Source organism: Microcaecilia unicolor, chromosome 11, assembly GCF_901765095.1.
Source record: "Microcaecilia unicolor chromosome 11, aMicUni1.1, whole genome shotgun sequence".
Lineage (NCBI taxonomy): Eukaryota > Metazoa > Chordata > Amphibia > Gymnophiona > Siphonopidae > Microcaecilia > Microcaecilia unicolor.
Genome location: NC_044041.1, coordinates 105,895,013 through 105,918,830, shown reverse-complemented (window position 1 = coordinate 105,918,830; position 23,818 = coordinate 105,895,013). Strand labels below are relative to the sequence as shown.

At 47.6% G+C, this 23,818-nt stretch overlaps 1 protein-coding gene across 1 annotated transcript in view; it reads left to right on the top strand.

Moving 5' to 3' along the window:
• The window catches only part of LOC115480232 (fibrillin-2-like), a 296,051-nt gene that overhangs the window by 170,366 nt on the left and 101,867 nt on the right, over window positions 1-23,818 (top strand). Inside the window, exons 23-28 of the mRNA XM_030218752.1 lie at window positions 114-341; window positions 2,077-2,202; window positions 4,139-4,267; window positions 7,162-7,287; window positions 8,605-8,730; window positions 13,414-13,536. Coding sequence (XP_030074612.1) covers window positions 114-341; window positions 2,077-2,202; window positions 4,139-4,267; window positions 7,162-7,287; window positions 8,605-8,730; window positions 13,414-13,536 — 858 coding nt within the window. The remainder of the gene's footprint in view (window positions 1-113; window positions 342-2,076; window positions 2,203-4,138; window positions 4,268-7,161; window positions 7,288-8,604; window positions 8,731-13,413; window positions 13,537-23,818) is intronic.

Below are 23,818 nucleotides of genomic sequence, written 5' to 3'. Positions count from 1 at the left end.
GACAAAACATAGTATGACCCCTTCCTTAAGTGTCTGTTGTGTTCTCTGTCCTGTCGCTTGGACGGTTCCCCCATCCTATGTCTGTGACATGCTGTTCCCTCTCTTCATGGCAGATGTGCGTGTAGAACAGTGTTATCTACACTGGAGTGAGGATGAATGCACAGCGCCTCTCCCTGGGAAGTATCGACTAGACATGTGCTGCTGCTCTGTGGGATCCGCCTGGGGCATTGACTGTGAAGAATGCCCAGTGCCGGGCACTGATGAGTACAAGGCCATCTGTCCCCGTGGCCCAGGATTTGCCAACAGGGGAGACGTTCTGTCTGGAAAGTCCTTTTATAAAGGTAAGAGGATGACACTCAAATTTCATACAAGGCAGTTTTCAAAGTCACTTACCCAGTTCAATTGTAACTCTACACATGCAAATTGACTAGGTTGAAGATTGCCTTCCTTTGCTCAGCTAAAAATCTGTGTGAGCTTCCACAGCACATGTTCTTTTAGTTTACTTAAAATTGGGCAGCTTGGTATTCAGCCACTGAAGTCGGCACTTTTTTGGTAATGTTTGTTTATGTTTATTCAGACCACCATTACTTCAGACAAGATCAAAGCGATTTATAATAACAACATTTAAAAAGTTAAAAATGGAAAGGAACACCATGATAATAGGAAAGAAAACTGCATTCATTCTACAGAAATATATGAAAACAATTATTATGTAACCTAAAGTAAATTACATTTAAACTACAAATAACGTTTAAATTAAAAAAAAATAAAATTAAAAATACAGATACAAGCCCTCTAGGAACGTGACAGGAGACATTCTACTACAGTTTAGGACCCAAAAGCCAATTGAAAATAATTAGTTTTCAATTTAACTTTAAAATTCATTCCAGACCTCCAGAGGAAGATCATTCCATAATCTTGGAGACAGAAAGAAAAAAACAGATAATCTAGTAGACCCCAAAATAAGCAAATCTAGGCGTGGTGCAAAAATAAAAAATCTGGGGCCTGATATACTGGACCATCTCAAAACAAACTTGAAAGATCAATCACAGCTGCTTAAATTTAATTCGAAATCCCACAGGTAGCCAGTGGAGTATCACCAAGACAGGGCTGATGTGATTTAAACACATTTATGTGGCTAACGTCAGAGTTAACAGTCCAACTCCCTTTCTTTCAAAATTCGGAGTCAGCCAATGCTTAACGTTTTGCTGGGCAACTCATTATATCTTTAGGAGCAGGAAGGCCAGAAGGCATTTGGTGAGGGGGAAAGGGTGGGACCAAAAGTTATGTGTCACATGCCAATATTTAGGACTTTGCCCGTATAAGAAATAATATTAAAATATCTTTCCATGTAGGAATAACTTTATATGAAATTGGAGAGACTAGATGCCTGTAAACATGTGCAGATACCACCTGTCTGCACATAAGTTTGGCCTACCTGAATGAAAGCACTTTCGGGGATGGGGTTAGGTTGGGGGTTAGCGTTTACAGTGCATACTCTTATAAAATATGTAGATAAAATAAACTGGGAAAGTTGTGAACTCTGGTCAGCGTGGGCCTGATGTTCAGACCATGAAAGGTAGCCGTGCTGCCTCCCACAGTTGTCGCTGAGCTCTACCATACCTAGGGCGGTGAGGGCGGTCCGCCCCTGGTGCCGGCAACGAAGGTGTGCATGGAACTGGCGCGCTCTGTCGGCTCAGCCGGCCCCCTGCCCCGAAACAGAAAGTGACATCTGAGGGGGCAGGGGACCAGCAGAGCTGACAGCACACACCTGCTTCGCGCACACCTTTGCTTGGAGGAGGGGTGTGTGTGTGGGAGGGGGGGGGGATGTGCTCCACCCCAGGTGACATTTAAGATAGGTATGCTGCTAGCGCTGAGTTGGTTTATTGTAGTAGAAATAAAACAGGACTCTATGCTACAATAACCTGACTTGTGGTAAAATAAACTAATTAATAATAGCCCACTTCCTCTAAATCATTTGTTTATCTTTATCTGGTGGCTGCCCCACTGAACATTAACCTCCAGATTTATAGATGAGACTGCGTTTCATGGATAACAGAGTTCTCTGTCTTACAGATGTGAATGAGTGTAAAGTATTCTCTGGTCTCTGCTCTCACGGCACGTGTAGAAACACCATCGGCAGCTTTCGATGCAACTGTGACAGTGGCTTTGCTCTCGATGCAGAAGAGAGAAATTGCACAGGTAAGCCTGACATTTTGGAAGTGCGATTTTATGTTTAACTTGAGGGAATTATGACTGCTGTCAGCACCTGCTCTCCTACACCTTTTCGAACTACACTGTTGCACATTTTCTATTTTTAATCTCTTTGTAACACAGTAACATGGCAACACAGTAAATGATGGCAGATAAAGACCCACACAGTCTATCCAGTCTGCCTAACAAGGTCGCCAGAGCGTGCCAACCATTCTCTGCACCCCAGTCACTCATGCGTGAACTCTGGCTGTCAAGTCTCTATCATGCCAACCGTAAAGCCAGCCAGACATGATGGTGTCTTGGTTATAACCATATATCATCCCCAAATATTGCTGACAGTATTCAACTTACCAGTCAAGATGTCTTCTCCTCCCCATGATTTGTGCAGCACCCTCACTCGCAGCATGTGACAATAAAGTGATCTACAACACTGAGCTGCTGAAGCTTCACTTGTTTTTTTGTCATTTACGGGACACAGACCATAGAAGTCTGTCTAGCAACGGCCTCGGTTCCCCCAAAGCTAGAGTTGCCAAATCTTCTTCAGTCTTTTGCCATTTGCGAGATACAGAGCATAGAAATCTGTCTGGCATCGGCCTTAGTTCTCCCTTGCTAGATTTGGCAAATGTTTTTTCAGTTTTTTGCCATTGCGGGACACAGACCATAGAAGTCTGTCTGGCATTGGCCTTAATTCCCAGTACTATTACCCAAATTAACCCCTCAACAGCCATGTTGCATTTTCATAGTCTTTCTATTTAGGCATCCCCTATGTCTGTCCCACACATTTTTTAATTCACTGATTATTTTTAGCTAACTAATGCTTTATTCAAATTGCAAGCACAGATGCAAATAAACCAGAGATCTTTACTATTTTCAAGTGGGGACCAGTTTGTCAAAAAACTTTAATGTGAGAACCAAGACAAAGCAGCTGAGACCATATCAATCTCTATCATTCTCTCTCCACCCCTATGTTGTTGAAGCTGGATCTACCTTGTCTCCAGCTTTTAATTTCCTCCCATTCTTTCTCTGGAGCCTTGTTTGTCATGCCACCTTTTCTTCCAACACCACATAGCTTGCAGTGAGTTTCAATTGCATGGTGCTATCTCAGCTCTGTGAGAATAGAGTGGGATTTTTGGGCAGCACATAATTCAAATTTTCTGAAAGCAGCATTGTAAAGGTATTAAACAGAATGAATGTTATGGAGATATGCTAGCAGCAAGTCTGAGGAAAAGGTGACGTGAGATTGTGAACTGGGGAAAGAGTCTGATTGGGCCGTCACTGACCCCCAGGCCTTGCAATGAAAAACAATGAAATGGACTATCTTCCGGCAGTATCCTGTGTATCATTATGTAAAAGACCCGACACAGCACTGTGTTTCGGCTACAGTGCCTGCCTCAGGAGTCTTTTTGGATACATGCAACATAAACAAGAATATTGTCCAAATATAACAATCACAATCTTTAAAAAGACCTGATTGCCAAAAAAGTAAACAATCCTCTGAACAGGGGTTGAAAAATGAAGCAGCAATCCTGCTTCATATTTCATCCGCTGTTCAGAGAATTGTTTATTTTTCTGGCAATTGCGACTTTTTAAAGATTGTGATTGCTATATTTGGACAATATTCTTGTACGTTTACGTTGCATTTATTCAAGAAGACTCCTGAGGCAGGCACTGTAGCCGAAACACAGTGCTGTGTCGGGTCTTTTATAGAATGAAGTCCTTTATCGCATCTACATTGTTCTTCTGTTTTCTTTGAAAGTGAGTGTTTGACTACACTACTCCTTTTTGGTTGGTGTTATGCTCCTTCACTCCAATGGATTCCTCCTATCATTAAGTAAAAACATTCACATTGATGCATGCCCCTTGCCTACACTTGGTCGTACTCATGCACACCAGTGACTCATGCTGCCTTTCTGTCCCTCCTCAGATATTAATGAATGTCACATCTCCCCGGATCTCTGCGGACATGGCACATGTGTGAACACTCCAGGCAGCTTTGATTGTCAGTGCTTCGATGGCTACGAGAGCGGCTTTATGATGATGAAGAATTGTATGGGTGAGCACTCGCTGGCTTCTGCAGCCAGAATCTGAAAGCTGGCAAGGGAGAGGTTTACTGGTAGGGCTGATCGGTTCAGTTCTTTTCTAATTTATACCTACATTTTATCCTGACTGAAAGTGGTTTACAAAATGAAACAGTACAGAATAAAGGTTCTCCAGAAGAGACATCCTTATTTTGCACCCCAAATAAGCAAATACATGCACACATTCACACCTTCTTCAGATTAGGTGTAAATTTACGCAGTACTGGGGTCATTAAAAGAGTCTGTTTTAATAAAAATAAATAGTTGCCCATGTGACCTTTACCTAATGAGCATAAAATAGGCTCTATTTGCCCCATATTAATAATCCAGCCAATATTCAGCCCACGGGAAGCAGGTTGGCTAAGTGCCGTGATCGGCACTGAGCCCGGATAATCAACACCGGCCTGTTTCCAGTGAGTGGCGTTGGATATCTGGGATTCTTTGGCCGTCTTAAACTTAACTGGCCAAGTCAATATTCAGAGCTTGCCAGTTAAGTTTATATTGGCCAAAGATAGGACTGCTATTTAGGCGGCCCGCTTTGGCCATGAAACTTAGCCGTCGAAGGGCTGAATATTCACGGCTAGCAGATTATGTCATGTGATATAGCCGGTTAGCCGCTAAGCGCTAATATTCAGCAGAGATATTTAGTGGCTCCTGGCCACTTAGATAGCATTGAATATTGACTGGAATAAAAATAACAAAATATAGCATCATAAAATACACCATGATGGAGTTTCAGCAGCTCCTCTCAACCAAGTCTGTTTATGTCTGTTGATATGATATAAGACTGTATTAATCACTCTCTAGAGTTTCAATTATAATTGTATCAAATGACTTTTTGAAACAATATGTGGCAAGAGGATTGAAGAAGATTGTTGAGATGATGTTATGATATCACTTTCTTTGGTTGTGGAAACACATTCTTGCGTTTTCTGTGAGGACGGGAACAGCGCAATTATCAGCTGAAAGTGGAGTGTTTTCATCGCAGTTCTCACAGAGATGTATGGTCATCGGTGATAAGGATATATGCCAGCAAGAGACAACTGCTGTGTTTGAACAGCACACACAAGGACAGTATACTTGTGTGCTGTTTTGTAAGACTTCCAGAGATTCATAGTGGCTTGAAGAGCTGATGTGCAGGTGGAGCGCTGCAGCACTGTGACTAAGACACCAATGGGTGCAATTGCTATATGTTGACCATTTGAATGAAAACTGACATTACTGAAATGTTGCAATGATGGTCCCAAGAAACGCAAGTAGTGATATGTAAATATAGTGATATAAACAAAAAAAGCAACAGTAGGCCTTCAAGACTGAGACAACAGGAGTATTTTATTAACAGATGACCCGACACGGGCCGTCTTTCGGCGTTATACAATGCCTGCCTCAGGCGTTCTATCAGAACAAGTTGTTTTCACAAAAGGAATGGCTAACGCAGGAGTTTATTTCCTATTTTGCGGCTGTCTTTTTCGATAGGAATGCTTGACTTAAAAGGTTTTCTCCATTCATTTTCAGAGGCATTGGACATTTATACATCTTGCACACTTTACAATCAAACCCTGACCCCTGAGGCAGACGTTGTCTAACGCCGAAACACGGCCCGCGTCGGGTCATCTGTTAATAAAATACTCCTGTTGTCTCAGTCTTGAAGGCCCAGTGTTGATTTTTTTGTTTGTATACTTTCTATGTATGCTGTATACCCTCTCTGTTTGTTTTGTAAATATAGTGATATGTCATATGATTTAGTATGAAGTATGAATGAATGGGGTTGAGGTATGCATTGTATTCTAAGTAATGTATAATAAAGTTGGACATTTGATACAATTATAATTGAAACTCTAGAGAGTGATTAATACAGTCTAATAGAATAATCTCTGGTGTTAAGAATAAGTGTCCCCTTATTAAGAATATGATATGATATAAGACCAAATCTTGATCCAAAAGTAAGACTACAGGTTACGCAGGTGAAAGAACTTGGAGAGTTGGCCTTTCTTCTCATTTTTGTATTTTTGTCTATAACAGCATCTGCCCACTTCCTCTCTCCTTCCCTTTATAAGTATTGCAGGCACAACACTACTTGTAGAAGAGTGTTGCAAGATGGTTACATGTTATCCGAACAGCTCTGGGTACAGCTCCAGTAACTGAAGAGGGCAAAATGAATTTGCACAGTATTCTGAGAGGGAGGGCACGTAGTTTTTACATGCATGTACCATTATAAAATTACTCTTTGATGTAGGATGGTACCAGAGGAAGGAGGTATCAGTGTGGTGGTTCCCCCTGGTGCCTGAGGTCCTTTGTGACCACATGGATCACACACACTAAAAAAAATGGCCTTTGTAAATGGGGACTTCTGAAGGTTCAAGAGAATAACCCCTCCCCCCTCTCATTACACCTGAGATATGGGCAACACTGCTTACCTATCCCAAGGCCAAAGTGTGGTCTTTTGTCTGAAAAACAGGAAGGTATGTCTTCTCACAGAGACAGAGATAGAAAAACATCATGATTGGTTTCCATCAAAGACAGAGAGAGCCCTAAGCTTAAATATCACCCCTCCCCCCCAAGGATACGTCTCCTCCGTTCTTCTCCCCCCCCCCCCCCCCCCCCCCACCTCAAAGCTTGGTTTCTTGGCACAGAGAGAGAAAAAGAGAGAAACTGAGGGACCCTCCAGATCTGGTCTCTGTCATGTAGAGAGAGATCACTAGGCCTAGTTCATGGCAGAGAGAGAGAGAGTGAGAGACTCCTAGACCTGGCTCCTAACAGAGATTGGAGCCCCTGCACATCTATACTAAGAAACTTGTACTGTAGCAGTTGGGTTGTCCCAGTGTTATCACTGCTTCCTAATGAAGTTGCCTTGCTTCCTGGTCTGCAGACATTGATGAGTGTGAACGAGATCCCTTGCTGTGCCGCGGTGGAACCTGCTTCAACACAGATGGCAGCTTTGAGTGTATGTGCCCACCTGGGCATGAGCTAACGCCCGAGGGGAACGCCTGTGTGGGTAAGGAGAAAAAACACTGTGCCTCTCTGTAACTATCTCAGGTCCCTATTCTGTACAGCCCTGGCATATCTTTCATACACTTAGCTCAATGTAGGGCAACATTGAAGAGGTGGGCTTTGAGCAAAGATTTGAAGATGGGTAGGGATGGGGCTTGGTGTAAGGGCTCAGGAAGTTTATTCCAAGCATAGGGTGAGGCGAGGCAGAATGAGCGGAGCCTGGAGTTGGCGGTGGTGGAGAAGGGTACTGAGAGGAGGGATAACATATTGGCAGTTTTGGCCTCAGGACAGAAATTGTTCCTTACCATCATGTGAAATTATAAAACATGTCAGTAAAAGTGCCATTATTGTGTACAGTCTTAAATAGGGCTACAGTACTCCCACAGACCCAATTGTTCTCCACTATACAGCACTACACTCCCAAACCCCTCTATATAGTCCTGGGTAGAAGCTCCAATCCCTACTTCAGAGTGTTGGGAAGCAAGTTGAATGGAAAACAAGCCTGCTATACGGCAATAAGGAGCAAGAAGTATGGGTTCCAAACCTATGTACAAAACATTGAGGAGCAAGGTGAATAGATTCCAAGCCTTGCTACATAGCCCTGAGGAATGGGAGGGATGGGCTTGAAGCTCAACTAAATAACACTGGGATGAGAAGCAGAAGGGTTGGGCCCAAAGCCCAGCTGTGCAGTTCTGAGGAGCAAGAGGACTAGATTCAGAGTTCAAGTGTATGGTACTATCACTAAGGCACCATCATTCTTCTGTAACGTAATATCACAGGAGAATGACAGAGTCCTGCTGATACACACTATATAATATTCCAAAGGAGTGAAGAAGTCCTGTGTGCCTCAGAAATGACAGAGCCTTGGAGCTGCCGAGAGACAAAGCTAGGCCCAAGGCAAACAACCTTCAGAGTGCCGCTGCTGTCGCCCCACTCCCCCTGTCACCGCCGCCACTGCTCCCCACTGCCGCTTCTCCCCCCTGCTGCTCCCCACTGTCGCCCCCTCCCACAGCAGCAAACGAAAGAGTGCTCTGCCAGCTACAGGTCCTTCTTCCTGCCGCGTCCTGTTTCCATGTAGACAGCACGCGTCAGGAAGAAGGACCTGTGGCCGGCAGAACAGTCTCTTTTGATTGCTGGCATTGGGCCCTCCTTGGTGGCCGGGCCCAGGGAATCTTGCCCCACACCACCCCACTCTTAGCGGCCCTGCAGAGCCTTGACAACAGATAGTGTACTATGAAGGAATGATAGACTCCCCTAGATAGAATACTGCAATATTACAGCGTAACATTTTTCTGACAGTGTTTTCATCTGCTTTCTCCAGACATCAACGAGTGTTCCCTCAGTGCTAACTTATGCAGAAATGGCAGGTGTGTGAATGTAATCGGGACCTATCAGTGCACTTGTGATTCTGGATTCCAGTCTACTCCGAACAAGCTTGGATGTGTTGGTAAGTGATTTGATGATTTGAACCACATGAGAGGGGCTTTGGGGACTCTCATTGTAACTCACCTGAGCTTCTGGGCCTATATCCGTGCCTTGAGACTTCCCACTGAGGACTTCTCATCAATCTCCATGGCCTCTGGAGCCAGTCATGAATCTTGAGGGCCCTCAGATGCATCCTAATGATGACTGAAGGTGACGTGTGAATCTCGAGGGCCCCACAGTGTATGTCACTAAATGAAAAAGGGCAGTAGAGATCTAAGCAGATGCCAGGTCTGGAGGAACTGCATTGCTTACCAATGCAGTGCTGCGTGATATTAACATATCTTGACTAGATGGGCTCAGCCTATTTAACTGAGAGTTTGACACTAACCCCTCAATATTCAAAACCATTTAACCGGCCAGAAATGGAACTTGCCAGTTAAATGGGACATAACCAGCTATCCGGCGATATTCAGCGGGGGATAGCTGGTTATCCATTACAGAATATCCCCAGTTAACACCTAGGAGATAACCAGCTATATTGTGTGATATAGCCATCTATCTCTGAATATTTAATCCATATCTGGCTATTATTAGCTGGTATATCTATAGCCAGTTTAAAGTTAACCAGTTATCTTTACATTTCAACTTAGCCGGTAAATTTTAAACCGCCTAAAAATAAACCGAATATTCAGTACTGGTCACCGGAAATGACCCGGCATTGAATATCCAGACTGACCGCCGGCCACAGGAGTTCGGGCTCCCTCCAGCGGTCTGAATATCGGCCCCTAAGTTCCTCACAACAGGCTTTCTTGTCTGTGCCATCTCTTTCTCTGGCCAAGCTTGTTCTCACTTACAGATCTGCATGGTGTCAGGAAGTATTCATGCTAAAACTAGCTAGTTCTCTTTTATAAAATATCTAAAAGCGTGTGGGGGGGGGGGGGGGGGGGGTCGATATTTCATGGCTCCTGCCCTAATAAGTGCTACTCACTGGGGCCAGCCACTGATTTTCAGATGCATTATCTGGATAATGTCACTGAAAGTCTTTACTAACCAACCCAGCATTATCCAGATAGTGTTGGGACGGAGCCAATCTGGGTATTGCCATATTCAGCACTACTACCTGGATAACTATATAGATAAGTTATCAAAGCAAAATAGCTGTCCCGACTTTGGGGTCCTTTTACCAAGCTGCGGGAAAAGGACCCCTGTGGAGACAATGACATGCGGATTTGCCATTCATCGAGGCCCCCTTTTACCGCAGCGAGTAACAGGCTTTTTTTTTTAAAGGAAATGGCCATGCAGTAAGTTATCAAAAATTCACAAAACTGTACAGAGTATAAGAAATCAGAAACTATCAAATTGCTTAGCAATACTCTGATGATAAATTGCAATTTAAGCATTCAGTTTAGATTTTAATATATATTAAAAAGTCGCCTCAAAAGCCCAGGGTATCTTTAGAATAGGACACCTCTGTAATGGCTAACATCATTGGCTCCTCCTCCAATCGCAAAAACTACCACAGAATAAAAAACTTCCAAAAAACCTTTTTAATCACAGAAGAAAAAGTCTGTGGTGGAAAAAAAATGGAAGGCAGGGTCAAAATGAATATATCCAATCTAAATACTTAAAGAAGCAATAATTTGTTTAAAAAAATTTCAAAGATTGAAAATTGTTATTATCAATCATAAGATATTGAAAGTAGCATAGGACTAAAATGCTTCTGAATTCACTGAATTCACTTTAGTTAGTAGTTCACATGCTCATGCAGTAAGTTAACCACTTGCCACACAGCCGTTTCCTGGGGGTGCCCTTACCTATTTAGGAGGCAGTAAGGGCTCCTGTGCTAACCCGGTGGTAAAAAAATAAAAGTAGTTTTTGAGCACTAGTAACGGAGCACGCTGGGGGCAGGCACTACCTCCGGGCTCGTGCGGTAGCCCAGCAGTAGTGCCGAATTGGCCCGTGATAGGATTGCCGTGCCTTTGTAAAAGGGCCCTTTAACAGGTAGTTATCCAGGTACCATTGCTGCATATCAGAAGTAGTTTAGCTTATAGTATTAGAATTTTGCCATACAGTCTTTCATCAAATCAATAGCAAAGCGGTTCAGGTTACCTTTATTTGATATACCGCTAAGGAGAGTATCATTATAGCAGTGTACAATATAAATAACAGCAAGAGAGTCTCACTGGGTCCTAAAAATCAAACCATACATGCATATATTTGCTGATAAAGGAAAGTTTTAAAAGCCTCCTTAAACTCCATATGAGAATGTAGTTTATGCAAATTAAGCGGAAGTGCATTCCAGAGTAAAGGGCCAGCAGCTGAAAACATTCCCCCTGATATTCAAAACCATTTAACTGGTCAGGAATGGCACCTGGCCAGCTAAATGGCACTTAACCAGCTATCCGCCACTATTCAACAGGGTATAGCCGGTTATCCCTGCTGAATATTCCCAGTTAGCGCCTAGGAGACACCTGGCTATATCATGTGATATAGCTGGCTATCCCCGAATATATATATATATATATATATATATATATATATATATATATATATATATATATATATATATCATATCCAACTATTGTAAGCGACCACATCAGGCCACTTATAATAGCTGGCATATCTTTAGCTGGTTTAAAGTTAACCAGCTATCTTTGAATATTGACTTAGCCGGTTAACTTTAAACCGGTTAAAAATAAGCCAGATGTTCAATGTCTGTCACCGGAAATGTCACGACATTGAATATCCAGACTGACCTCCAACTGCGGGAGTTAGCCAGACTCCTTAGCCAGGCTCCTTCCCGCGGCTGAATATCAGCCCCATTGTGTTCCGAAAGCAATGGCACCACTAAAAGAGATTGATCTACAGAACGGAGAGTCCAAGCAGGAGAATAAGGTGACAAGTATTGAACTAGGATAGAAGGTTGACTGGTTTGTAAGGATTTATGAATCAAAGTCAGTATCTTAAATTGTACACAAGTATCTATAGGCAACCAATGTTATTGGTAAAGCAAAAGGGTGACATGGTCATATTTATGCTTACCTGTAGTCAATTTAACTGCTACATTTTGAAAGACCTGGAGACGTCACAGAAGATATATATTCAGTTCTGGTAGCTGGGTACAGCCCGGTGCTGAATATCTGGATATCAACTTAAATGACACAGTCAGTGGCATTTAAATATTTGGGGATGGAGGTAGTGTGTTGCCCAGGCTTTTTATATGAATTCAGTGAACTTCATTTTGAGAATATGGTATGTTGTATCTAGAGATTGGAGTCAGGAGTGTGGGAGTAGATGATTCGTTTGGTTATAATAATTTCATATCTTTATTTTTTGTTATTATGCTGTGTTCTATTGAAAGAATGGGATAACTGCATTGAAAGAATGGGATACATCCAGAAAAGGAAAAGAGAACAAACTCACTATAATATTAAGTACCTTCAGTTTTTGAGAAAAAAGGGGGAACAGTTTTATACAAATAGCAACCCACCCTTCCTCCTCCTCAAGGACACACCAGGTCATGTTGCTTTATTATTTGTTGCACAGGGTCTCTCAACGAAAAGGTGAGAGTTCAAACATGACAAATAATAAGATGAAGTTGAATATTCAGTGACTTTTAAGAGCTGCTCCCTGAGGATCAAAAGTAATGAGTGACTCTTCAGGGTCCAGGGCTGAAAGAGACTGAGGAGGCAAAGAGGAGATGACGGACAAAGATGAAAGCACTCTTGGAGCGAAGAAGGGATGCAAACAGGGGAGAAAGGGTCACATAAAACATGGCTTACATCCCTCATGCTGCTGCTTATCTTTGTGCCTCAAGTGTCACTCTTAAATTGGTTGGGATTTCAAAGCTGTTAGTTTAGTTCATGATCCTAAACTTGAAACCAGAAAGCATCACAGAAGCCCCACTCTAACCTCTGCAGTCTATTGACTGGATTTACTTTATGCAGATATTCAACTCAAATCTACCCATGCTGAATATCATAGTCTTTTGCATTCATTGGTGGCCTGCTGTTTGGGCAACCTCAGTTACCTGGACATGTTTGGACAATCTGCGCAGAATATCAGTGTTAGCTGGTTATTTTTGGCCAAGGCTGAGAGTCCTATATGTGCTTAGATTTATTTAAATATTAAGCCACACTTCTCCTCAGCCAAATTATATCCAGGCAAAGCTCTCGTCAGCTTAATGCACCCTATAGTTTTCTGGCTTTCTCCTGTTAGTCCTACAGCTGAGTTGTTGGTCAGTCTGAAAGTGTGGTAATGAGCCCTCTAGTGGTTGACCTTGAAATTAAAACTAACAAGAACACTCCAGTTTAAAAGTAAAAATGTATTTTTTTATGTATTTATTAGGCTTTATTTACTTCCTTTTTGAAAGAATTCACTCAAGGTGGTGTACAGTAAGAATAAATGAAACATAAGCAATAGACAATTGCAGCAGTAAAAATATTTAAATAACAAAACAAAGTAAAAAAAAGTTTTTGTAGCTGCCATTCTGCCATATTTGAGGCATTATTTTAGAAGTTAAAAAAACAAAAACCCCTCCTGGCTGAGGATGGCTACTGTCTCAGGGCTTAACCAGATATTATAAACTTCCAGGCTCCTTTGTTGTACACTGGTTTATCTTCTGTGTATGTGCTGGCGGCGGTAAGTGCTTTGCTTATAGTACGTTGACGGGAGAGTGCATGACAGAAGATCTCTTCCCTTGCAGATATCGATGAGTGCACTGTCTCAAATGGGGGCTGTGATACCCACTGTACCAACTCAGAGGGAAGCTATGAGTGCAGCTGCAGCGAGGGATACGCACTGATGCCGGATAAACGGACCTGTACAGGTAAGCGAAGCAAGCAGCAGTAGTCCCTTGCTGAGAATGAGCTGTGTTTTTGTATGATCCCAAGCTTCCCACTGAGGACAAGCTGAGCCTCTCACTTAGAGTTGGAGCACCTGTCACAGTTCTGGTTAAAGGGCATTTTTACTGACCACTGTTAGGGTTACCATATTTTGTCCCCCAAAAAGGAGGACACATGCCCCGCCCCACCACACACCCTGCCCTGCCCCTTTCAAACCCCACCCCACCCCCTTTCACTCCCTCGCTCCGACCCCTGTCACATTTTCCCCTCCCCCCTCTCACACACCCCATCACCCCCCCTCCCCTTACCTTACTACTGCCCTGCTGGTCTAGTGATCTCTTCGGTGCTTGGAGCACTGCCCTGCATGCATCCTTCCTGTTGCTGATCTCGACGCCGATTCAAAATGGCTGCCAAGAGTTGAAGTCTCGCGAGGTCACTTCAACTCTCGGCAGCCATTTTGAATCGGCGCCGAGATCAGCAACAGGAAGGATGCATGCAGGGCAGCGCTCCGGGCAGGAAAGAGGGGGCTCTTTCCTGCCCCGAAGGCGGAAGAGGTCACTAGACCACCAGGCAGTAGTAAGTAAGGGGAGGGGAGGCTAGCAATCTGCCCATTTGTCCGGATTTCTGGACAAACGGGCAGGGTGGTGGGCGGGCCATCCTAGGACGGCCCGCCCACCAGCCTGCCCGTTTGTCCAGAAATCCGGACAAACGGGCAGATTGGCAAAACCCGCCCGGTTACCCGGACATGTCCTCAAAAGAGGACATGTCCGGTAAATCCGGACATATGGTAATCCTAACCACTGTAGACACACACACACACACACAAACACACACACATACAACGTAAGAAATATCAGCAGGGCTTTTTTGAGGGGGTACTGAGTACCGGTACATTTTCCATTGTCTGCTAAAATTGACCCATGATCCCCAAGTTTTAATAATAGAGGTCAGGCTGTAAACACCAATTCTGTCTTGTCATAGATTCTGTAACTGGTTGTAGGGGGCCTGGCTATTATGGAGTAGGTCCCTCAGTGATCACCCCATTCCTGAAGGGTGGCCTAGCATTTGAGTACCGGCACTTATTTTGCTAGAAAAAGCACACTGAATATCAGTAATATGACCCAGCCCAATGCTTGGTTCATGTCAAGGGAGGTCCAATCAGATCTCACTGCAGTTAAATTATGATTCAATTTTATCATGGCAGCATAGAAATTTTGCAGTGCTAGTGTTGTACATGACAATTTGGAGACCACGTGTGTCCCTTCAAATGCAGAGCTGAAGGAAAGACACCTCCTCCCACCAATATTCAGCTGGTGGCAGGCAGCGCTATTTGCTACTTCCACTGGCGCTGACTTTGGATAGTCGATGCTGGGCTGTTTCCGGTGAGCAGTATTGAATATCCAGGGGTTTTTTGACCAGCTTTAACTTAACCGGCTAGGGGCCCTTTTACTAAGGCACGCCAAAAAAATGGCCTGCGTTGGTGTAAGGTGCTGAAAAATGGACCTGCGTGTTGTTTTGGACAGGCGCAGGTCCATTTTTCAGCGTGCCAGCAAAAAAGACCTTTTTTTGGGCCAAAAATGGACGTACGGCAAAATTAAAACCAGCGCACGTCCATTTTTGGCCCAAAACCTTACTGCCACTCATTGACTTAGTGGTAAAGCCTCATGTGTTAACCGGGCGGTAATCGTGAGCACTCTTACACTGCCAATTACTGCCTGGTTAGCACCACGCAGTATCATATTTAAGACACTCTTACTCCTCAGCAAACAATATACAAAAAACCAGGACTTATCTGTGTAAGAAGGCTAAAAATCAACAAGGTCCCACCAGCGGTGGCCAGCGTTTCGCTTATCGCGGCATCAGGGTGGAAGTGGCTGAGTTTTAAAGCGACACATAATACTTCCATGCTCAACTATGGGTAGGCCTGGGTGGGCAGAGGCCCACCCATTTTGGCTCAGGCCCACCCAGCAGCAGCGCCTCAGTCCCCTCTCTTACTTTCCTACTCTGACAGCCTGACATCTGCCCCATCTCTGATTCCAGCCGTCCCTCCACGGTGTACCTTACAGACGTCCTGGTGGTCATAGAGATTCATCTTCACAGCCTGCTCCAACCCCTGCAAGCTTCCTTCTGCCATGTCCTGCCCTCGCTGACATCACTTCTTGTTTCTCACTGGTGGAATGTGCAAAGGGAAGCCTGCGGGGGCCAGCGCAGGCAGCAAAGATGAATTACTGCAACCGCCAGGACACCTCTGAGATAGACATGGGGAAAGCCACTACTTGTCCTTGGGATCATCTTGCTTCTATTTGTGATTCTGTCAGGTACTTGTGACCTGAATTAGCCACTTCTGGAAGCAGGATACTGGGGTAGATGGATCATTGGTCTGACCCAGTATGAATATTCTTATGTTCTTATGATGGGGAGATTCAGAGAGGGGGCAGAGCCTATCTTTGGAAGCGGGGGTTTAGAAAGGACAGAGGAAATGCTGAGTTAAGGGGGGTTTGGAAGGGCCCACCCAAAACTGTAGGTTTGGCTATGCTACTGCAGTGAAGTACATATTACTGCTTCACTACATTGTGGGAATGTGCCAACATGGTCCCAGTCATAGGAGCCAACTTTTCAAAATGATTGGGGGTGCAGAAAATATATATATTTTTTTACAGGTGGTGCATTCCCCCCTCCCCCTCCTCTCCCCCCTCCATTCATATCCAGTGGAGGAGGGAACTGAGTTCGATTCCCACTGCAGCTCCTTGTGACTCTGGGCAAGTCACTTAACCCTCCATTGCCCCTGGTACAAAATAAGTACCTGAATATATGTAAACCGCTTTGAATGTAGTTGCAAAAACCTCAGAAAGGTGGTATATCATTTCCCATTTCCCTTTCCCTCTCTCCTCCATTCATATCCAGCAATTCTCCTCTTTTCCCTATCCTCCCCTCTCATCCATGTCCAGCGAATTCTCCTCCCTCCCCTCCCTCCATCCATGTCCAACAAGTCTCATCTCTCCCCTGCCCTCTCTTCCATGTCCAGCGATTTCTCCTGTCTCCCCTCCCCTCCATGTCCAGCGATTTCTCCTCCCTCCTCTCCCTTCCATGTCCAGTAACTCGCCCCAAACACTGCCTGCCCCTTTTCAGCCCCCCCTCTCCTCTCCTCTCCTCTCCTCCGAGTTCCAGGCCCAATCCCAGCCCGACCTCTTCTCCCACAACAGTCCTCCGTCCTCGCCTTCCGCCCAGGATTTAAAACTTATCTTACCTCGGGTCCCGGCAGCAGTGAAAGGCGAGCAGGCTGGGCTTCAGCCTTCCCTTCTCGCTCAGATCTGGTCCCGCCCTCGCGGAAACAGGAAATGAGGGCGGGACCAGAGCTGAGAGGGAAGGCTGAAGACGAACCTGCTCACCTTTCACTGCTGCCGGGACCCGATGTAAGATGAGTTTTAAATCCTGGGCGGCAGGAAGACGTGGACAGAGGACTGTTGATGGAGAAGAGGGCAGGCAGGTCGGGTTGGCTGGGGTTGGAACCGGAACTGACGGCAGGTTAAAATATTGGGGGTGCTCGAGCACCCATAGCACCCACGGAGGCGGCGTCTATGGTCCCAGTGATTCATTGTTCCTGGATAACTTGGGTTATGTGAGATGATTGCAGACCCTAAGCAGCAGGATTTGGTGTTATAGATTATTTTAAAATGAAGATCCCAAGATTTGAACCCCAGACTCTGACTTTTAAACCAAGGCATTAACCACAGTCAATCATTGTCATCAACCATCGTATTGTCACAGCATGGTCAGTCTTTTGCAACTATGGTAACCAGCCATATCTCAGTGTTGTCTCACTGTGGTTGGCTATTGGTAAGCATTGTTATACGAGGAAAGACCAAATTAATTACATCCTTTCTAACCATTTGTGAGGAACATACTGAATCCTGTACAATGAATGCCCTGCTGGATCCTTCATCTGTGGTCTCCATGTAGTGATACTTGAATAAAACTGATTTTCTCCGAGGACAAGCAGGCTGCTTGTTCTCACTGATGGGTGACGTCCACGGCAGCCCCTCCAATCGGAAACTTCACTAGCAAAGTCCTTTGCTAGCCCTCGCGCGCCCGCGCGCACCGCGCATGCGCGGCCGTCTTCCCGCCCGAAACCGGCTCGAGCCGGCCAGTCTTCTTTTGTCCGCACTCGGTACGGTCGTGTTTTCGCCGTGTCGAGCCCCGGAAAGTCGACCTCGCGCGTCCAATTTGTTTTGAACGTGTTTTTTTTTTCCTTCGGGAAAGCTTTGTCCTAGTCGGGAAGTGCTCCGGAAACCCCCCGCCGGGTTTCGTGTAAATCCTCCCCGTACTTCCAGCTTTTTTGCCCCGGTAAGTTTTCTTTCGTCGTCGGGGTAGGCCTCTTTTCGGCCTCGGTCGAGATTTTTTCTCCCTCTAATTTGGTGCTTCAAATTTCGCCATTTCGGCTTTTGATTTCGCCGGCGTGATTTTTCCGCCCATGACATCGAAGCCTTCCAGCGGCTTCAAGAAGTGCACCCAGTGCGCCCGGGTTATCTCGCTCACTGATCGACACTCGTCGTGTCTTCAGTGTCTGGGGGCCGAGCACCGCCCTCAGAACTGCAGTCTGTGTTCCCTGCTTCAAAGGCGGACTCAGGTAGCGAGACTAGCCCAGTGGAACGTGTTGTTCTCGGGCTCTTCGTCGGCATCGGCACCGGGATCTTCGAGTGCATCGACGTCGTCAGCGTCCAGACCATCTTCCTCGGCCGCCCCTGCATCGAGTGCATCGAGGCATCGGGCCTCTGCATCGGCGCCGAGACATCGGATAGCTGCATCGACGTCGGTGGTACCAGGACCTCGTCTGCTGATGTCGTCGGACGGTGGTGCATCGGGTGGAGTGCAGGTGAGGGCTGTCCATTCCCCTGCTGGTGGCGGTGAGCCCTCGGGTGGGTCTCCTCCTACCCTGAGGGCTCCTGCGGTACAGCCCCCCCGAGATCGACCTTCTTCAGTCTCGGCCCCGAGGAAGCGACGGATGGATTCGACGTCCTCCTCGTCGGTGCCGGGGAGCTCTGGTGACATGCTTCGGAAGAAATCGAAGAAGCATCGACACCGGTCTCCTCCCCGTGTCGGCACCGAGAGCTCTGGGTCGCCGAGGGATTCGGCACCCAGCAGGCATCGGCACCGAGAGGACCGCTCACCCTCTGTTCAGGAGGTGTCGATGCGCTCCGCTCTGGACAGCCCGGAACAGCCTCCACGCCCGGAACAGGTACTGACGTCGACGCCTGCATCGACCTCTCAGCCTTTCTCTGCAGCCGCTCTAAACGAGAGCCTCCGGGCCGTTCTCCCAGAGATTCTGGGAGAGCTGTTGCGCCCTACCCCTCCGGTACCGGCGGTGCTTGCGCCACCGGTACCGTCGAGCGTGGCGCCGGCTGGCCCATCGCCCAGGTTGAGGTCCCCGACGTCGGTACCGCGTGCGGTACCGACCGCGGCCACCTCCCAGGAAGGCTCCCCGACTACGTCGGCGGAGGGAGCTTCGCCGATGCGGGCGAGGGAGTCTACCTCTCGACGCCCCCATCGTGGACGGGGTTCCACGGAGTCGAGCAGGGCGAGGTTGCAGACACAGGTCCGTGAACTTGTGTCTGACACCGAGGGTGAGGCCTCGTGGGAGGAAGAGGAAGATCCCAGATATTTCTCTGACGAGGAGTCTGAGGGTCTTCCGTCTGATCCCACTCCCTCTCCTGAGAGACAGCTTTCTCCTCCCGAGAGTCTGTCTTTTGCCTCCTTTGTCCGGGAGATGTCTACGGCCATCCCCTTCCCGGTGGTTGTGGAGGACGAGCCCAGGGCTGAAATGTTTGAGCTCCTGGACTATCCTTCTCCACCTAAGGAAGGGTCCACTGTTCCCTTGCACCATGTCCTGAAGAAGACATTGCTTGCGAACTGGACCAAGCCATTAACTAATCCCCACATTCCCAAGAAGATCGAGTCCCAGTACCGGATCCATGGGGACCCAGAGCTGATGCGCACTCAGTTGCCTCATGACTCTGGAGTTGTGGATTTGGCCCTAAAGAAGGCTAAGAGTTCTAGGGAACATGCTTCGGCGCCCCCGGGCAAGGACGCTAGAACCTTAGACTCCTTTGGGAGGAAGGCCTACCATTCCTCTATGCTCGTGTCCAAGATCCAGTCTTACCAGCTCTACACGAGCATACACATGCGGAATAATGTGCGGCAGTTGGCGGGCTTGGTTGATGCTCTTCCCCCTGAGCAAGCCAAGCCTTTTCAGGAGGTGGTCAGGCAGCTGAAGGCGTGCAGAAAATTCCTGGCCAGAGGAGTTTATGACACTTTCGATGTTGCGTCCAGGGCCGCTGCTCAAGGTGTGGTGATGCGCAGGCTCTCATGGCTGCGTGCCGCCGACCTGGAGAATAGAATCCAGCAGCGGATTGCGGACTCGCCTTGCCGTGCGGATAACATTTTTGGCGAAAAAGTCGAGCAGGTGGTAGAGTCTCTCCACCAGCGGGACACCGCATTCGACAAGTTCGCCCGCCGGCAGCCTTCAGCTTCTACCTCTACAGGTAGACGATTTTTCGGGGGAAGGAAGACTGTTCCCTATACTTCTGGCAAGCGTAGGTACAATCCTCCTTCCCGACAGCCTGCGGCCCAGGCTAAGCCCCAGCGCGCTCGCTCTCGTCAGCAGCGTGCGACTCAGCAAGGCCCCGCGGCTCCCCAGCAAAAGCAAGGGGCGAGCTTTTGACTGGCTCCAGCAGAGCATAGCCGACATCCAAGTGTCAGTGCCGGGCGACCTGCCTGTCGGAGGGAGGTTGAAAGCTTTTCACCAAAGGTGGCCTCTCATAACCTCCGATCAGTGGGTTCTCCAAATAGTCCGGCAAGGATACACTCTCAATTTGGCTTCAAAACCTCCAAATTGTCCACCGGGAGCTCAGTCCTACAGCTTCCAGCACAAGCAGGTACTTGCAGAGGAACTCTCCGCCCTTCTCAGCGCCAATGCGGTCGAGCCCGTGCCATCCGGGCAAGAAGGGCTGGGGTTCTATTCCAGGTACTTCCTTGTGGAAAAGAAAACAGGGGGGATGCGTCCCATCCTAGACCTAAGGGCCCTGAACAAATATCTCGTAAAAGAAAAGTTCAGGATGCTTTCCCTGGGCACCCTTCTCCCCATGATCAGCAAAACGATTGGCTATGCTCTCTGGACTTGAAGGATGCCTACACACACATCCCGATACTGCCAGCTCACAGACAGTATCTGCGATTTCAGCTGGGCGCACGCCACTTCCAGTACTGTGTGCTACCCTTTGGGCTCGCCTCTGCGCCCAGGGTGTTCACAAAGTGCCTAGCTGTGGTAGCAGCGGCGCTTCGCAGGCTGGGGGTGCACGTGTTCCCATATCTCGACGATTGGCTGGTGAAGAACACATCCGAGGCAGGAGCCCTGCAGTCCATGCAGATGACTATTCGCCTCCTGGAGCTACTGGGGTTTGTGATAAATTACCCAAAGTCCCATCTTCTCCCAGTGCAGAAACTCGAATTCATCGGAGCCCTGCTGGATTCTCGGACGGCTCGCGCCTATCTCCCAGAGGCGAGGGCCAACAACTTGTTGTCCCTCGTCTCGCGGGTGCGAGCGTCCCAGCAGATCACAGCTCGGCAGATGTTGAGATTGCTGGGCCACATGGCCCCCACAGTTCATGTGACTCCCATGGCCCGCCTTCACATGAGATCTGCTCAATGGACCCTAGCCTCCCAGTGGTATCAGGCCGCCGGGGGTCTAGAGGACGTGATCCACCTGTCCACGAGTTTTCTCGAATCCCTGTATTGGTGGACGATTTGCTCCAATTTGACTCTGGGACGTCCCTTCCAAATTTCTCAGCCTCAAAAAGTGCTGACCACGGATGCGTCTCTCCTGGGATGGGGAGCTCATGTCGATGGGCTTCACACCCAAGGAAGGTGGTCCCTCCAAGGAAAGCGATCTACAGATCAATCTTCTGGAGTTGCGAGCGATCTGGAACGCTCTGAAGGCTTTCAGAGATCGGCTGTCCCACCAAATTATCCAAATTCAGACAGACAATCAGGTTGCCATGTACTATGTCAACAAGCAGGGGGGCACCGGATCTCGCCCCCTGTGTCAGGAAGCCGTCAGCATGTGGCTCTGGGCTCGCCGTCAAGGCATGGTGCTCCAAGCCACATATCTGGCAGGCGTAAACAACAGTCTGGCCGACAGGTTGAGCAGGATTATGCAACCTCACGAGTGGTCGCTCAATTCCCGTGTGGTGCGACAGATCTTCCAGGCGTGGGGCACCCCCCTGGTGGATCTCTTCGCATCTCAAGTGAACCACAAGGTCCCTCAGTTCTGTTCCAGGCTTCAGGCCCACGGCAGACTGGCGTCGGATGCCTTCCTCCTGGATTGGGGGGAAGGTCTGCTGTATGCTTATCCTCCCATTCCTCTGGTGGGGAAGACTTTGTTGAAACTCAAGCAAGACCGAGGCACCATGATTCTGATTGCTCCCTTTTGGCCGCGTCAGATCTGGTTCCCTCTTCTTCTGGAGTTATCCTCCGAAGAACCGTGGAGATTGGAGTGTTTTCCGACCCTCATCTCGCAGGACGAAGGGGCTCTTCTGCATCCCAACCTCCAGTCCCTGGCTCTCACGGCCTGGATGTTGAGGGCGTAGACTTTGCCTCTTTGGGTCTGCCAGAGGGTGTCTCCCGCATCTTGCTTGCTTCCAGGAAAGACTCCACTAAGAGAAGTTACTTCTTTCATTGGAGGAGGTTTGCCGTCTGGTGTGACAGCAAGGCCCTAGATCCTCGCTCTTGTCCTACACAGACCCTGCTTGAATACCTTCTCCACTTGTCTGAGTCTGGTCTGAAGACCAACTCCGTAAGGGTTCACCTTAGTGCAATCAGTGCATACCATTACCAAGTGGAAGGTAAGCCAGGACAGCCTTTAGTTGTTCGCTTCATGAGAGGTTTGCTTTTGTCAAAGCCCCCTGTCAAGCCTCCTACAGTGTCATGGGATCTCAATGTCGTTCTCACCCAGCTGATGAAACCTCCTTTCGAGCCACTGAATTCCTGCCATCCGAAGTATTTGACCTGGAAGGTTATTTTCTTGGTGGCAGTTACCTCGGCTCGTAGAGTCAGTGAGCTTCAGGCCCTGGTAGCCCAGGCCCCTTACACCAAATTTCATCACAACAGAGTAGTCCTCCGCACTCACCCTAAGTTTCTGCCAAAGGTTGTGTCGGAGTTCCATCTAAACCAGTCAATTGTCTTGCCAACATTCTTTCCCCGTCCTCATTCCTGCCCTGCTGAACGTCAGCTGCACACATTGGACTGCAAGAGAGCATTGGCCTTCTATCTGGAGCGGACACAGCCCCACAGACAGTCCGCCCAATTGTTTGTTTCTTTTGATCCCAACAAGAGGGGAGTGGCTGTAGGGAAACGCACCATATCCAATTGGCTAGCAGATTGCATTTCCTTCACTTACGCCCAGGCTGGGCTGGCTCTTGAGGGTCATGTCACGGCTCATAATGTTAGAGCCATGGCTGCGTCGGTAGCCCACTTGAAGTCAGCCACCATGGAGGAAATTTGCAAAGCTGCGACGTGGTCATCTGTCCACACATTCACATCTCATTACTGCCTGCAGCAGGATACCCGACGTGACAGTCGGTTCGGGCAGTCAGTTCTTCAGAACCTGTTTGGGCTTTAGGATCCAACTCCACCCCCCGAGGGCCCTGTTTGTTCTGTTCCAGGCTACACTCTCAGTTAGTTGGTAAATTTTTTAGGTCAATCTCAGTTATGTCCTCGCCGTTGCGAGGCCCAATTGACCAATGTTGTTGTTTTGAGTGAGCCTGGGGGCTAGGGATACCCCATCAGTGAGAACAAGCAGCCTGCTTGTCCTCGGAGAAAGCGAATGCTACATACCTGTAGAAGGTATTCTCCGAGGACAGCAGGCTGATTGTTCTCACAAACCCGCCCGCCTCCCCTTTGGAGTTGTGTCTTCCCTTGAAGTGTATTGTCTTGCTACATACTGGACTGGCCGGCTCGAGCCGGTTTCGGGCGGGAAGACGGCCGCGCATGCGCGGTGCGCGCGGGCGCGCGAGGGCTAGCAAAGGACTTTGCTAGTGAAGTTTCCGATTGGAGGGGCTGCCGTGGACGTCACCCATCAGTGAGAACAATCAGCCTGCTGTCCTCGGAGAATACCTTCTACAGGTATGTAGCATTCGCTTTATGTGCTACTAGTAAATGCGTTGGAGTTTCCCACATGTGGACCCAGCAGCCACGCATGGCAAGGTATTTTAA